Here is an 18,605-nt window from a genome sequence, read left to right on the forward strand (position 1 = left end):
TTTCACGGTAAAGTCTACACTTGTTGTATGTATCAGCATTTCACGGTAAAGTCTACACTTGTTGTATTCAGCATTTCACGGTAAAGTCTACACTTGTTGTATTCAGCATTTCACGGTAAAGTCTACACTTGTTGTATTCAGCATTTCACGGTAAAGTCTACACTTGGTATTCAATTTCACGGTCTACACTTGTTGTATTCAGCATTTCACGGTAAAGTCTACACTTGTTGTATTCAGCATTTCACGGTAAAGTCTACACTTGTTGTATTCAGCATTTCACGGTAAAGTCTACACTTGTATTCAGCATTTCACGGTAAAGTCTACACTTGTTGTATTCAGCATTTCACGGTAAAGTCTACACTTGTTGTATTCAGCATTTCACGGTAAAGTCTACACTTGTTGTATTCAGCATTTCAAGGTAAGGTCTACACTTGTTGTATTCAGCATTTCACAGTAAAGTCTACACTTGTTGTATTCAGCATTTCACAGTAAAGTCTACACTTGTTGTATTCAGCATTTCACGGTAAAGTCTACACTTGTTGTATTCAGCATTTCAAGTAAAGTCTACAATTGTTGTATTCAGCATTTCACAGTAAAGTCTACACTTGTTGTATTCAGCATTTCACGGTAAAGTCTACACTTGTTGTATTCAGCATTTCATTCTACACTTGTTGTATTCAGCATTTCACGGTAAAGTCTACACTTGTTGTATTCAGCATTTCACAGTAAAGTCTACACTTGTTGTATTCAGCATTTCACAGTAAAGTCTACACTTGTTGTATTCAGCATTTCACAGTAAAGTCTACAATTGTTGTATTCAGCATTTCACAGTAAAGTCTACACTTGTTGTATTCAGCATTTCACGGTAAAGTCTACACTTGTTGTATTCTGCATTTCACGGTAAAGTCTACACTTGTTGTATTCAGCATTTCACGGTAAAGTCTACACTTGTTGTATTCAGCATTTCACGGTAAAGTCTACACTTGTTGTATTCAGCATTTCACGGTAAAGTCTACACTTGTTGTATTCAGCATTTCAAGGTAAGGTCTACACTTGTTGTATTCAGCATTTCACGGTAAAGTCTACACTTGTTGTATTCAGCATTTCACGGTAAAGTCTACACTTGTTGTATTCAGCATTTCACGGTAAAGTCTACACTTGTATTCAGCATTTCACGGTAAAGTCTACACTTGTTGTATTCAGCATTTCACGGTAAAGTCTACACTTGTTGTATTCAGCATTTCAAGGTAAGGTCTACACTTGTTGTATTCAGCATTTCAAGGTAAGGTCTACACTTGTTGTATTCAGCATTTCACAGTAAAGTCTACACTTGTTGTATTTAGCATTTCATTCAGCATTTTACAGTCAAGTCTGTCTGTAACCAGGCCTGTAGTCTGCTAAATGACTTAAATGTAAATGTAAATGTAGTTGAGTGGTGTGCTCTCTGTGTGTGTGTGTGTTAAGTCTGTCTGTAACCAGGCCTGTAGTTGAGTGGTGTGCTCTCTGCTCTCTGTGTGTGTGTGTTTTAAGTCTGTCTGTAACCAGGCCTGTAGTTGAGTGGTCTGCTCTCTGTGTGTGTGTGTTTTAAGTCTGTCTGTAACCAGGCCTGTAGTTGAGTGGTGTGCTCTCTGCTCTCTGTGTGTGTGTGTTAAGTCTGTCTGTAACCAGGCCTGTAGTTGAGTGGTCTGCTCTCTGCTCTTGTCTGCTGGCTCAATAATGGAACACTTTGCCCTGCGTGTCTTTTTCTTACAAACACACCAACAACATTCCTTCGTTTTATGTTGCCTCTTGCAGTACATTCCTGGAGCATAGAGGTCATGCATGCTTCTGGCCTCCCCTCCTGCTGCGATGGCCCTTCTACTGACTCCGACACACACGGGTTTTTCTTAATTTGTACTATTTTCTACATTGCAGTATAATAGTGAAGACATCAAAACTATGAAATAACACATATGGAATCATGAAGTAACTTTAAAAAAAAGTGTAAAACAAATCAAAGTATATCTGAGATTCTTCAAAGAAGCCACCATTTGCCTTGATGACCTCTCTGCACACTATTGGCATTCTCTCAACCAGCTTTGTGAGGTAATCACCTGGAATGCACTTCAATTAACAGGTGTGCCTTGTTAAAAGTTCATTTGTGGCATTTCTTTCCTTCTTAATGCGTTTGAGCCAATCAGTTGTGTTGTGACATGGTAGGGGTGGTATACAGAAGACAGCCCTATTGGGTGAAATACCCAAGTACATATTATGTCAAGAACAGCTCAAATAAGCAAAGAGAGACGACAGTCCATCATTACTTTAAGACATGAAGGTCAGTCAATAGATTTTTTTTGTTTACTACATGATTCCATGCGTGTTATTTCATAGTTATGATGTCGTCACTAGTATTCTACAATGTAGAAAATAGTCAAAAATAAAGAAAACCCTGGAATGAGTAGGTGTGTCCAAACTTTTGACTGGTACTCTGTGTGTGTGTGTGTGTGTGTGTGTGTGTGTGTGTGTGTGTGTGTGTGTGTGTGTGTGTGTGTATAAATAAATGTGAGTGAGTGAGTTACATACAAAGAAGAGGTAAGAAGCGTTACACAGGCTAGGCTATCATTGACGGGGGTTAGAGGTTAGAATGGTCACTTCTCACATGACAGTGGACTGGAGGGGCAACACTATGAGGAAAGGGAACCTTCAGCAGACAGACTTTATAGCTTCCTCTCTAAGCTGGGACCAGCTAGTGTGAGGAGTCCACAGTGGACTGGAGGGACAACACTATGAGGAAAGGGAACCTTCAGCAGACAGACTTTATAGCTTCCTCTCTAAGCTGGGACCAGCTAGTGTGAGGAGTCCACAGTGGACTGGAGGGACAACACTATGAGGAAAGGGAACCTTCAGCAGACAGACTTTATAGCTTCCTCTCTAAGCTGGGACCAGCTAGTGTGAGGAGTCCACAGTGGACTGGAGGGACAACACTATGAGGAAAGGGAACCTTCAGCAGACAGACTTTATAGCTTCCTCTCTAAGCTGGGACCAGCTAGTGTGAGGAGTCCACAGCGGACTGGAGGGACAACACTATGAGGAAAGGGAACCTTCAGCAGACAGACTTTATAGCTTCCTCTCTAAGCTGGGACCAGCTAGTGTGAGGAGTCCACAGTGGACTGGAGGGACAACACTATGAGGAAAGGGAACCTTCAACAGACAGACTTTATAGCTTCCTCTCTAAGCTGGGACCAGCTAGTATGAGGAGTCCACAGTGGACTGAACAGAAAGGAGGAATGAGCAGCACAGGAAAAGAGGATGAATGTGTGTCAACATTTTCTCCGGAGGGGGGATTTTTCAGACCAAACACGGGAAGTTAGTCACACAGACCAGAGCGGTGCAGGGGCTTTATCCTCTCTTCTCTCCTTCCCTCCTTCCCTCTCCCTGTAGCCCGGCTTGACTGCAGTGCCAACCTAAAAAACTCCGGTCTATACAGTAGAATATAGTTAAATATACCATCTAAATATCCACTCAGTCAGGTCTATACAGTAGAATATAGTTAAATATACCATCTAAATATCCACTCAGTCAGGTCTATACAGTAGAATATAGTTAAATATCCACTCAGTCAGGTCTATACAGTAGAATATAGCTAAATATCCACTCAGTCAGGTCTATACAGTAGAATATAGTTAAATATACCATCTAAATATCCACTCAGTCAGGTCTATACAGTAGAATATAGTTAAATATCCACTCAGTCAGGTCTATACAGTAGAATATAGCTAAATATCCACTCAGTCAGGTCTATACAGTAGAATATATCTAAATATCCACTCAGTCAGGTCTATAGAGTAGAATATATCTAAATATCCACTCAGTCAGGTCTATACAGTAGAATATAGCTAAATATACCATCTAAATATCCACTCAGTCAGGTCTATACAGTAGAATATAGCTAAATATCCACTCAGTCAGGTCTATACAGTAGAATATAGCTAAATATCCACTCAGTCAGGTCTATACAGTAGAATATAGTTAAATATCCACTCAGTCAGGTCTATACAGTAGAATATAGCTAAATATCTACTCAGGTCTATACAGTAGAATTAAATATACCATCTAAATATCCACTCAGTCAGGTCTATACAGTAGAATATAGTTAAATATCCACTCAGTCAGGTCTATACAGTAGAATATAGCTAAATATACCATCTAAATATCCACTCAGTCAGGTCTATACAGTAGAATATAGCTAAATATCCACTCAGTCAGGTCTATACAGTAGAATATAGTTAAATATCCACTCAGTCAGGTCTATACAGTAGAATATAGTTAAATATCCACTCAGTCAGGTCTATACAGTAGAATATAGCTAAATATACCATCTAAATATCCACTCAGTCAGGTCTATACAGTAGAATATAGCTAAATATACCATCTAAATATCCACTCAGTCAGGTCTATACAGTAGAATATAGTTAAATATCCACTCAGTCAGGTCTATAAGTAGAATATAGCCCATCTACTCAGTCAGGTCTATACAGTAGAATATAGTTAAATATCCACTCAGTCAGGTCTATACAGTAGAATATAGTTAAATATACCATCTAAATATCCACTCAGTCAGGTCTATACAGTAGAATATAGTTAAATATCCACTCAGTCAGGTCTATACAGTAGAATATAGTTAAATATCCACAGTCAGGTCTAACAGTAGAATATAGCCCACTCAGTCAGGTCTATACAGTAGAATATAGTTAAATATACCATCTAAATATCCACTCAGTCAGGTCTATACAGTAGAATATAGCTAAATATACCATCTAAATATCCACTCAGTCAGGTCTATACAGTAGAATATAGTTAAATATCCAAGTCTATATAGTTAAATATCTCAGTACAGTAGAATATAGCTAAATATACCATCTAAATATCCACTCAGTCAGGTCTATACAGTAGAATATAGTTAAATATCCACTCAGTCAGGTCTATATAGTAGAATATAGTTAAATATACCATCTAAATATCCACTCAGTCAGGTCTATACAGTAGAATATAGCTAAATATCCACTCAGTCAGGTCTATACAGTAGAATATAGCTAAATATACCATCTAAATATCCACTCAGTCAGGTCTATACAGTAGAATATAGCTAAATATCCACTCAGTCAGGTCTATACAGTAGAATATAGTTAAATATACCATCTAAATATCCACTCAGTCAGGTCTATACAGTAGAATATAGCTAAATATACCATCTAAATATCCACTCAGTCAGGTCTATACAGTAGAATATAGTTAAATATCCACTCAGTCAGGTCTATACAGTAGAATATAGCTAAATATACCATCTAAATATCCACTCAGTCAGGTCTATACAGTAGAATATAGTTAAATATCCACTCAGTCAGGTCTATACAGTAGAATATAGCTAAATATACCATCTAAATATCCACTCAGTCAGGTCTATACAGTAGAATATAGCTAAATATCCACTCAGTCAGGTCTATACAGTAGAATATAGCTAAATATACCATCTAAATATCCACTCAGTCAGGTCTATACAGTAGAATATAGCTAAATATACCATCTAAATATCCACTCAGTCAGGTCTATACAGTAGAATATATCTAAATATCCACTCAGTCAGTATAGGAGGGAAACAGAGGGAGGAGGAAAGGGAGCAGCAGTGTGCAGTCCTAGACTCTCCTGGACCCTGACAGTCAGACAGACAGACAGACAAAGCCCCAGGCAATAAACACATACACTCTAACACACAGCATCAGTAGGTGTGCTATTGTGTTTTAGAAGAAATGAATGAACTCATGAGGACACACTGGCCCAGAAATCAAAACAGTGCTGAAAAGAACAGGAGGAAGAGGGTGCTGGAGGTCCCACAGACCGTGTGGCCTGGTCCCCTCTATCTCTCCTGCCCTCCATCTCCCTCATTCCCACAGACCGTGTGGCCTGGTCCCCTCTATCTATCTCCTTCCCTCCATCTCCCTCATTCCCACAGACCGTCTCTAATGGCCTGGTCCCCTCTATCTATCTCCTTCCCTCCATCTCCCTCATTCCCACAGACAGTCTCTAATGGCCTGGTGCCCTCTATCTATCTCCTTCCCTCCATCTCCCTCATTCCCACAGACCGTGTGGCCTGGTCCCCTCTATCTATCTCCTTCCCTCCATCTCCCTCATTCCCTTGTCAAATAGATGACCCGTACTGTACTCTGTCCTCAGACTAGGTCAACAAACATCCAAACAGACCTCAGCCTAGTCACCCATTAATCTATTAATACACTTCAGTGAATCAGTTCACATTCCTCCATCTCAGACTCTCTCTGATCACGAGGAAACACACAGAGCAGCACAGGGCAAGTGGTCAGACAGACAGAGAGGCATTACAGCATCATTTCCTGGGGATTAGAATCCGTGCAGCTCCAACAGGCTCTGGGACGGTTCTAACTTTATGGGTCAGCTTTGATCCCACTAAAGCTTCCAACGACACGCTGTGACGTCCACACACACACTGAAATCTAATCACTCGCACAGCGGAAATACCGTAAAACTTCAATTCAAACGCAGTCTCAAATAGCCACCTGTCCCTTTTAATAGCCGGGTATCTGCACACATTTCAGCAAGTAAACACCTGTTGTTTCCAGAGGGGTTATCCTACGAAGCTTCTTCTACCCTGGGTCTTCTAAAGCTCACCAGCTTCAGTAGTACCACGACGGTGGGTATTCATCCACCTGCTGTGAACTCTAGCAGGCATGTAAACACCCAACTCTTCATTGAAACAATACTGGACCATCAATCCACGGTCGAGTCAGTCACATTTTTATTTGTGTCAAAATCCAAATGAAAGAAAAGTTAACTTGCAAATTCAGCAGGCTATGGTGTGAAATAGGCTTTTAGAATGCTTAATGCTTAATGTTAATGCTGCTTTTGGTTTGCTTATCAATGCACAAGCAACTTTTCCCCCACTCCTTATTGATATACAGGATACACTGAGTGTACAAAACATTAACAACTCTTTCCATGACAGACTGACCAGGTGAATCCAGGTGAAAGATATGATCCCTTATTGACCTCACTTGTTAAATCCACTTAAATCAGTGTAGATGGAGGGGAGGAGACAGTTTAAAGAAGGATTAATTGTGTATGTGTGCCATTCAGAGGGTGAATGGGCAAGACAAAATATTTAAGTGCCTTTAAAACGGGGTACCGGTTTGTGTCAAGAACTGCAACGCTGCTGGGTTTTTCACACTCAACAGTTTCCTGTGTGTATCAAGAATGGTTCACCACCCAAAGAAACATCCAGCCAACTTGACACAACTGTAGGAAGCATTGGAGTCAACATGGGCCAGAACTCTTTCGACACCTTGTAGAGTCCATGATCCAATGAACTGAGGCTGTTCTGAGGGCAAAAGGGGGTGCAACTAAATATTAGGAAGGTCTTAATGTTTGGTCTACTCCGTGTATACAGTCATTGTGTTTGACATGGTCTGCTCAACTACCGACCGGATCTCACTTCAGGAGTCGTCCAGGGGGATAAACATCTACGAGAGAAGGGAAAGTAAACTGAACTAAAATATAAAACGCATCATGCAACAATTTCAAAGATTTTACTGAGTTATAGTTCATTTAAGGAAATCAGTCAATTGAAATAAATTCATTAGGCCCTGATCTATGGATTCCACGTGACTGGGCAGGGTTGCAGCCGTAAGGTGGGCCTCAGAGGACAACCCACTGGGGTGCCAGGCCCAGCCTATCAGAATGAGTTTTTCCCCCACAAAAGGGCTTTATTACAGACAGAAACACTCATTAGCACCCTCCCCCCTCTCAGAAGATCCCACAGGTGAAGAAGCCGGATGTGGAGGTCCTGGGCTGGCGTGGTTACACGTGGTCTGAGGTGAAGAAGCCGGATGTGGAGGTCCTGGGCTGGCGTGGTTACACGTGGTCTGCGGTTGTGAGGCCGGCTGGAAGTACTGCCAAAGTCTATAAACCGAAGCTGGAGGCAGCTTATGGTAGAGAAATTAACATCCAATTATCTGGCAACAGCTCTGGTGGACATTCCTGCAGTCAACACGCTAACTGAAAACTTTAAAACATCTGTGGCATTGTGTTGTGTGACAAAAGTGCACATTTTAAAGAGGCCTTTTATTGTCTCTAGCACAAGGTGCACCTGTGTAATGATCATGCTGTTTCATCAGCTTCTTGATGTGACACACCAGTCAGGTGGATGGATTATCTCGGCAAAGGAGACATGACAACCAACAGGGATGCAAAACAAATGAGATGAATAAGCTTGTGTGTGTGGAACATTTATGGGAGGTTTTGTTTTTTCCCAGCCTGTTTAAATTGCTCAGCACTATTTTCAGCACTACGGCTGTTCATGTAGTCACTTAGGCTGTTCATGTAGTCACTACCATAATCTCACAGTCAATAGTGAGTATCACAGAGGAAGAATCCTCACACATACTCTCTGGCGTGCACAGCGACCCCAGACACACCTTCTCTGAAGGTCATATTCATGGATTTGTATGAGAGGCTCAGCAGGGCTGAGCAGGCGTCAGATTATCATGGCAGTGGTGATGCATTACCTCCAGCAGGACAGTCTTCCTGTCATCACTCATGTGTTTACACTGCACACCTACGCCTCACATGGGGACAGAGATTACACTACGCACAGAGAGAATACACTACGCACAGAGAGATTACACTACGCACAGAGAGATTACACTACGCACAGAGAGATTACACTACGCACAGAGAGATTACACTACGCACAGAGAGATTACACTACGCACAGAGAGATTACACTACGCACAGAGAGATTACACTACGCACAGAGAGATTACACTACGCACAGAGAGATTACACTACGCACAGAGAGATTACACTACGCACAGAGAGAATACACTACGCACAGAGAGAATACACTACGCACAGAGAGAATACACTACGCACAGAGAGAATACACTACGCACAGAGAGAATACACTACGCACAGAGAGAATACACTACGCAGAGAGAGAATACAATACGCACAGAGAGAATACAATACGCACAGAGAGAATACACTACGCACAGAGAGAATACACTACGCACAGAGAGAATACACTACGCACAGAGAGAATACACTACGCACAGAGAGAATACAAAACTAAACCTAGGGCCATTTCGGAACTGGTCCAACTCTTTAGACTTCTTCTTGGAGGCCCAACATAACAATCCTTGTCCCAACAGACAGACAACGCCAGGGACATAGTGAATGATGTCACAACAGACAGACAACGCCAGGGACATAGTGAATGATGTCACAACAGACAGACAACGCCAGGGACATAGTGAATGATGTCACAACAGACAGACAACGCCAGGGACATAGTGAATGATGTCACAACAGACAGACAACGCCAGGGACATAGTGAATGATGTCACAACAGACAGACAACGCCAGGGACATAGTGAATGATGTCCCAACAGACAGACAACGCCAGGGACATAGTGAATGATGTCACAACAGACAGACAACGCCAGGGACATAGTGAATGATGTCCCAACAGACAGACAACGCCAGGGACATAGTGAATGATGTCCCAACAGACAGACAACGCCAGGGACATTGTGAATGATGTCCCAACAGACAGACAACGCCAGGGACATAGTGAATGATGTCCCAACAGACAGACAACGCCAGGGACATTGTGAATGATGTCCCAACAGACAGACAACGCCAGGGACATTGTGAATGATGTCCCAACAGACAGACAACCGTGACCACAAAAACCGCAATACCTGGTGAACCGTAACACCCCTAGTGTGTACATATGTGTGCTGGGATAGCAGCTCTCCTCCCCTGTCATCTCCACCTCATCAAGCTGATTACCCAGGAGCACATCAAAGACAGCTAACTGTAGCACATCGCTATGCTAACTAGCCAGCTTCCTATATCCATGGTGACTGGGGGCTTACTTAGCATGCAGACATGGAGGAGGACGTGGAGGAGAGCAGTAATACAGAGAGGGAGGAGGGGAAATATGGGGCTCTCCATGCAGGGGAAATATGGGGCTCTCCATGCAGGGGAAATATGGGGCTCTCCATGCAGGGGAAATATGGGGCTCTCCATGCAGGGGAAATATGGGGCTCTCCGTGCAGGGGAAATATGGGGCTCTCCATGCAGGGGAAATATGGGGCTCTCCATGCAGGGGAAATATGGGGCTCTCCATGCAGGGGAAATATGGGTCTCTCCATGCAGGGGAAATATGGGTCTCTCCATGCAGGGGAAATAAGGGGCTCTCCATGCAGGGGAAATATGGGTCTCTCCATGCAGGGGAAATATGGGGCTCTCCATGCAGGGGAAATATGGGGCTCTCCATGCAGGGGAAATATGGGGCTCTCCATGCAGGGGAAATATGGGGCTCTATACCGTTGTGTAACAGGGGAGCTTCCCCCCTGCTCAGCTCTGCATGTGTGATGATAGGAGCTTGACAAATATGTGGGGTAGGATGCAAGAGCTCCTGAATCATGTGCTAAGTGCTGGAGTCACCGGAATGCAATCTCTCACACACAGTAGCTAGCTAGCCAGTCTACTTCTCAAAGATGCCAACCTCTGTAGTTGCTCAACTGCAGCCTGTTATTCAGGAGTTCCTCAAAAATAAAGCTCAATCCATCTGTCGACATGTTAGTGTACACAAACACACAAAGAAAAACAAATCTACTCAGATTAACAAGAGCATCATTAGCCTGCTCCCTGTAACTAATCCACTGAAAAGGGGCCTTCCTTCCCAAGCCTTAAATGCCTTCCGCTCAGCATGACATTTCCCTTTAAAACTGACTAGATACATGTCTCACAGGGCTATGAACATAGTGATTCATATCACACTTAAACCTTCCAGAGACAGGGCTTTATTAGTTGGTATAGCCTCTTGTCTAGTTGGTATAGCCTCTTGTCTAGTTGGTATAGCCTCTTGTCTAGTTGGTATAGCCTCTTGTCTAGTTGGTATAGCCTCTTGTCTAGCTCTACACTGGTTTAATGGTAGTAGATGTCAGGGAACTCTTGTCCTCTGATCACTGCAGCAGATGTGGGTAGGTAGGCAGGCAGGTCTATGTTCTTGAGTGTCTCTCTGGAAGAGACTCAGTCATTTGGCCTCGGTGTCAAGACCACATCAACGGGCCTTGGTCTCTCGGTCACACGGGTCGGGTCTGGGTGTGAATAATATATTGGGATAATGTGATCCTGATCTCAACCCTCTGTCCATCATAATGCCAAAGCCAGTATCTTCCTTCCATATCCCCATCCACTCTCTGTTGGCAGTGGTGTCAAGGTTGTCAGATCAGATAACACAATGACACACGTAGCCTCAGAAATGGCCTGATATTGTGATGAACAACAGCTCTAGCACTGGATGTCATCTTTACATGAATGGCAACCCAGGCCCTCTCGTGTCTTCCTGCCCCATGGCTATGACAGACAGAGCTCACTCAGGTTCATTTTGATTGGCCAGAAGATATAGCCCAGGCTGAGCTACATTCACATACCCCAGGCGAGCACTATACCATAAAAGGGGCTCAGTTAGCCTCCCTAGCCTACATTCTTCTTAGTGCTTGCTAGGATCAATCAATGCTGACCGACATTGAACATGACAGTCTCACAAAGAAACATTGTTACTGTTGTGGCCATGTCCAGACACCCATGCTTTCCAGTGTGCGCTGGTGTCTTAAAATCACCTCTGCTTTCAGAGAGGCTAGTGGCAGTTAAATACAGTAGTAGGTATGTCATGTGTAATTGGGCCCTGCAGCCACCCCTCCAACTTACCCTAGGGTGTACCTGAAATGGCATCCTATTCCCTACATACTAGTCCCCTACTGCTCACCATAACCCTATGGGCCCTGGCCAAAAGTTGTGCACTACCAACCCACTGTCAAGCGCCTCAGGCTTAGAAAAAGTCTAAACCACTGTTGGTATTCATTTGCATGTGGTGGATAACTGTGGTATTCTGCTATTCAGACACATTAACATGTCAATACTGTACAGGCCTCTGTCACACAGGGTATTGGATTTTAGTTGTTGCCAATACAATCAGTCATTGGGTGATAAGTTAGTAACATCTAGTCAGTCATAGAACAGGGCCAAGGCTAGGGGAGAATTTAGAAGTGACTGAGTGGACAAAAGCACCAAAATATTTCAGGTAAAATAGGTAACATGTTGAGTGTGGGGGTCATATGTCAGCCAGCCTAAACTAAAAATCATTAACCTTTCTAGTGATGCTAACATCTTGTCAGACTGCATTACTATTTTAAATGGGAGGATTGTAGTTACAAAAGTTATAAACAACCTTGAGCATGTGTAGTAACTATATGTAGTTACAAATCGGGGGCAAAGGTGGAGCATGTCGTGCTATAAACCAGGGGTTCCCAAACTCGGTCCTGGGTGCACGTTTTGGTCATCAAGTTTGATTATTTGAAACAGCTGTGTAGTGCTAGGGCAAAACCCAAAACTTGCACCCAGAAGGGGGGGGCCCAGGGCAGAGTTTGGGAAGTACGGCTATAAACCACTTCCTTTCACAATCCTAATTTCGCACTGCCCCTGGTCCTTGCGCAACATCCGTCAACTCCCTATTTCAGACCCCACCGACATAGCCGGCGGACTGGCTGGGACAGGCCAGACAGAACACCACATACCAACCCGTTTTCTGGTCAACACTAAATCCTCGCAGATAATTGATACGAATACAGATTGATTATGTCTGCTATGTAACATCAGGAATATTATGTGGAGAATGCAATATCAATATATTGAGATAAACACGAAGTCGGATGTCATGGACAAAGAAGTAGCTAGGGAGTGGGACTGGGGAAAAGTTAGCCAGTTAGCCACCCAGTTAGACATGTCTGGTATGCATGCACACATTCCAGTTTGTATTTCTGATAAATAAGGTAGTCTATATATAAACGGTTATGTATTTCCATTGAATACAGCAATCTACCAAGCAAATAATTTGCTGCTATTAATAAGATGAAAAGCCCGAATGCCAACTCGGCTCATGCTAGCTAGCTAGCCTACTGTCAATGGTGGGAAGTTGACAAAGCTTTCTGGTCTTAATTGATGTCTGCCAATGAAACTGTCAATATTCAAAACAGCGAGCAAGCATGTTCATGAAGATTTTAGGTCATGGTGGCACGAGATGTGAGTTAGACAGGCACGCCTGACAAGCTAGGTAACCAGCTAACGTTTAGCTCTTGCTAACGTAAAGTCAAGAGCGCATCGATTACTACACTCGGGTGGCTGGTTTGGGAGGCCTAGCACCCACGCCTATATTATTGAACTGTATACCGTTAAAGTACTGTACTGAAAAACTCTAAGCTTTCCGATTAGAAGAGAGGGACTATGCACATTTCTAAAAGGTGGCAATGCTCGCCCGCATTAAATTACAAGCCTGGAGATGTGTATGAGGGAATTGCAGGAGAAATGTGTCCCTCCGCCCCCAGGATAGCATAGCAAGCCGCCCAGCAGGGAGCGTTCACACGGGAAAAGCCTAAAAGAAGCATCACGAGGAACAAAAAAACTACCGCAGACAGAGACTATCGACTGAAGACTCATGAATCCATTGTGTTGAAGCTAAACAGTCGACACATCACCTATTTGTCGGTCAGCGCGGAGGAACCGGTTAGAACTGCTCGTGTGTGTTCGAGAGAAGGAGAAGGATGTCTGGCTGGTCTCACCATAAAGTCACTGCCAAAGTTATCCTCTCCTTTCTGGTCCCCTTCTCGCATAGCACAAACCCCTTGGATGAACTTTCTCAGGATATTCGCCTGGTCCATCCTCTCGGCCCGCTGTCCGGCGGCTTGTCCGGTTTTCCCACGGTATGTAAAATAGTTCCAAAGTGGGGAAAACGAAAAAAAATAAAAAATTGCTTGAGCTATATATCCTCGCAGATAATCATTTCAACATCCCCTAACGCCCCATGTTATTTTTCATATTCTCTTCGGGTTAGACAATAATAATCCAAACAAAATTCGTGATTCCGTTGTTGTTTCTAAATATATATCACAAGCTATGACTGTAAACTAGCTATCGTTACTTGAATATAAAAATCCAAACACCGGTTCACCCCTCCCTGGCTCGCCCGCTGCCACATTCACAAGTCAGCTACAAGAATACACTGACTGCGGTCGCCCCTAACGCCACTTGGAAACATAAACGCCCATTTCACTAAATGGCTTACTGTAATTGGTCCGTAGCTTCAAGAAATTAGTACGTGATTGGTGAATACGTTACGTCAATCTAAAATGTCAATAAATTAAGTGGGCGACGCTCACGTCAATCACTATGTCTCCTGTTCTTCTCTCTCATTGGTTAAATTCTATTTAGCGCTTCCTTCTTAGGTTTTACTGTAATGCAATTGTTACAATGGATTGGTGCATAGAGTTCTCCCCTATATTGTGAAATGATTACGAAAAAAAATATCAATCTTTCATGTGGTTAAATTGATACAGTTGCCTAATAATATCCAACTGGGCATGGGTCTGTGTCCTCGGCCGTCTCTTTTCTGTCTAACTGTGTCTTCCTCTGTGATCTCAAATACACAGGCATCCACAGTGTCAGGAAGCATTCTTGACCTGTAGAGGTTAAGAAATGAAAGGCCGGGCAGTGCATTCCCTCTCTCTCACAAACACCACTCTTTCACTCACGTGAACGTCACTTGAGAGACAGATTCATTTTGTACTGTAACACGAGGACACAGGTTAAATCTAAAAGCACATGTGTACTAATTTACTATTTGTCTCTGGTCAAATGTAGGTCACTGCTGTAGGCTATATTATTTGGGATAGGGTGTCAAAAAGACAGCATATGAAGGAGGATGACATCACACACCACTGAACCACTCTTATTGCAGGGGAATGAAAAACAGCCTGGGTCTAGTTCCTGTTTGTTTACAGATCTCCTCGACAAGCTACTTCAAAGTCTTCCCCCTCAACCGGTCACTTTCATGTCACAGACAGACCCCTCTGAGAGGCTTCACGGGGTCCTCCCTCCTCCCATTGTAACAGACGCTGTGGGGTAAACTCAGGGGATATCCTAGTTAGAGGTCAATCGTAACTTGCCCAACTTCCCCTTTGAATGACTGCAGATTTGATAGTTGTGTTAGCATGACAAGGCATTATGAGCTACTACCCCCCACTGACTGACAGTCTGTAAAGAAATACATCGCCATTCTCTTGTTTCCATGGAGATGAATTTTGCCTTGTTTATTTGTTTTCTTTATAACCGTCTGCAATTTGAACTTCATTTGACCCATCATGGGATTTACTGACTACACATGGGATTTACTGACTACACATGGGATTTACTGACATGGGATTTACTGACTACACATGGGATTTACTGACTGCACATGATATTTACTGACTACACATGGGATTTACTGACTACACATGATATTTACTGACTACACATGATATTTACGGACTACACATGGGATTTACGGACTACACATGATATTTACTGACTACACATGGGATTTACTGACTACACATGGGATTTACTGACTACACATGATATTTACTGACTACACATGATATTTATTGACTACACATGATATTTACTGACTACACATGATATTTACTGACTACATGTGATATTTACTGACTACACGTGATATTTACTGACTCCACATGGGATTTACTGACATGGGATTTACTGACTACACATGGGATTTACTGACTGCACATGATATTTACTGACTACACATGGGATTTACTGGCTACACGTGATATTTACTGACTACACATGGGATTTACTGACTACACATGGGATTTACTGACTACACATGATATTTACTGACTACATGTGATATTTACTGACTACACGTGATATTTACTGACTACACATGATATTTACTGACTACACATGGGATTTACTGACTACACATGATATTTACTGACTACACTTGGGATTTACTGACTACACATGGGATTTACTGACTACACATGATATTTACTGACTACACATGGGATTTACTGACTACACATGATATTTACTGACTACACATGATATTTACTGACTACACATGGGATTTACTGACTACACATGATATTTACTGACTACACATGATATTTACTGACTACACATGATATTTACTGACTACACTTGGGATTTACTGACTACACATGGGATTTACTGACTACACATGATATTTACTGACTACACATGATATTTACTGACTACACATGATATTTACTGACTACACATGGGATTTACTGACTACACATGATATTTACTGACTACACATGATATTTACTGACTACACATGATATTTACTGACTACACATGGGATTTACTGACTACACATGATATTTACTGACTACACATGATATTTACTGACTACACATGGGATTTTTGCTCTGAGGTCAAACAGTTCTGTATTATTGCAGACTCGGTGTGAGGGGGTGTGTATGTATGTGTGGGTGGGTGGGTGCGTGTGTTTGTGTATAAATATGCATTGACCACTTCCATCTACCATTATTTGTATCATATTGCTGTAATGGCCGTGCTCCTCAGAGTTATAACCATCTACATGTGTAACAGCACAATCAAACTAGTAGGTCTAACAAGCACAGTAAACCATTTGTGAGCTGTATATTTCTCCCAACAACTTGTACACTCATAGTTAGAGCTCTCAGGAATTGTCTCATGTCTAGTTCAGAGCTGTTTAGAACATGACTTTAGTTCAGAAACATTCTAATTCTAATTTGGGCTCCTGAGTGGCTCAGCTGTCTAAGGCACTGCATCTCAGTGCTAGAGGCATCACTACAGACCCTGGTTAGATTCCAGGCTGTATCACAACCAGCCGTGATTGGGAGTCCCATAGGGCGGCGCACAATTGGCCCAGTGCTGTCCGGGTAGGCCGTCATTGTAAATAAGAATTTGTTCTTAACTGGCTTGTCTAGTTAAACAAAATAAAACAAATACAACATTCTCACTGTCTCACATGACACATTTTCACCACAAATGAGGGACCGTAATTGAATCCATCATCAGACTGGCCTGCTGCTACTGCTTAAACAGGACAACTATCTCACAACTACGCAAAGGTAGACTGACTGTCCAACATGTGTTTTCATAATGGACGTTGTGTTCTGCACCGGGAGCTGTGGAAATGTTGTACTGTATTTGCATAAATATATATATTCTTTTTACATTTTATTAGGGTATGTTTTAATATATACAAGATGTTCAGTAGCCTACAAACTCACAGGGAGAGTTTCAGCCTGCAGTGTTTGTCACACAGGAATCATGGTGGATTTATATTGTGAATTGAATCATCACCAGACTAAAGAACTAAATAGAGGCTTATTCATGATTAATTCCTCTCAGTAGCAGTTCGTCCTGACATCCAAGAAACACTCAAGCAGCACCATGGTCAGAGCGGCCTCCAAAAGGAGCCAGCCTCCTATCTTTCCTCAGGCTTTATAAATGACAACAAAACCCCCATTCAGGCTAGTCTAGTCTGGGGGGGCAGAGGAGACCAAGCTGTAAAGGAGCCAGCTAGCCTGGCTTATAGACACACACTGGCAGGCCGAAGCCTGGAGGACTGCTCAGGTCCCCTCATGTCCCCTCCTGTCCTCTCATGTCCAATGAGTGGCTGTTTGAACTCAGAGAGCAGGATAGAAGTAGCTCAGTTCTCGAGCTTTTAAAGAAAACAAACGTTACTTCTTCTGTCCTGCTGTGTTCTTCTCACCCACCCGATACTCTTTCCTCATTTTATGATATTTGGAAACATTTTAATTACACTGGCTCTGTCTCACAACCCCATTCCCTTTATAGTGCACTACTTTTGACCAGATATCCCTACGCGGCTCTGGTCTGAGGTAGGGCACTATATTCCCTTTATAGTGCACTACTTTTGACCAGATATCCCTACGCGGCTCTGGTCTGAGGTAGGGCACTATATTGGGAACAAGGAGTCCATCATTTGTAATTTGCACATTGACAGGAGGCTATTACATTTGAGTCCTTTAGCTGATGCTCTCATCCACAGTGATCTCCAGTTAGTGCATTCGTCTTCAGATAGCTACGTGAGACAACCACATATCTCAGTCATAGTACATACATAGTTATTACTCTGTCTGCTCATCATTCACAGCAGGGAAAGGCGTGTGGGCAATGCGATGACCATCTCACAGAGATGAGGTCACAGTTCATTCAGCGTTCCCTCAGTGTTCCTAACATGCTCACTAACCCTACTGGCACTTCTGACAAAACTAAAAGATCACTACTTCTACTTTACTTGTACAGTCATTACTGTACATAGACATAATATGACATTTGAAATATCTCTATTCATTTGAAACGTTGGTGAGTTTAATGTTTACTGTTCATTTTTATTGTTTGTCACTTTTGTTTATTATATATTTCACTTGCTTTGGCAATGTAAACATGTTTCCCATGCCAATAAAGACCTTTGATTTTAATTGAGTGTGTTGAAACAGTGGGATTTCTGAGTGAGAAAGTGAGAGCGGAAGGAGAGAGAGAGGTGGTATGACAACATACAGAGACAGATACCCCTCAGTCAGTTATTCCAGTAGTTACAGAGACAACATACAGAGACAGATACCCCTCAGTCAGTT

The 18,605-nt window shown here is 42.5% G+C and overlaps 1 protein-coding gene across 1 annotated transcript in view; it reads right to left on the reverse strand.

Annotated features, from left to right (window-relative positions):
* Positions 1-14,132, reverse strand: part of ptpn12 (protein tyrosine phosphatase non-receptor type 12) — a 97,306-nt gene extending 83,174 nt beyond the window's left edge. The window contains 1 exon segment of the mRNA XM_065021328.1: positions 13,698-14,132. Coding sequence (XP_064877400.1) covers positions 13,698-13,796 — 99 coding nt within the window. The 5' untranslated portion in view covers positions 13,797-14,132.
* Between the last annotated feature and the right edge of the window lie 4,473 nt (positions 14,133-18,605).

Source organism: Oncorhynchus nerka, linkage group LG8 (genome assembly GCF_034236695.1).
Source record: "Oncorhynchus nerka isolate Pitt River linkage group LG8, Oner_Uvic_2.0, whole genome shotgun sequence".
In the NCBI taxonomy this organism is placed as follows: Eukaryota; Metazoa; Chordata; class Actinopteri; order Salmoniformes; family Salmonidae; genus Oncorhynchus; species Oncorhynchus nerka.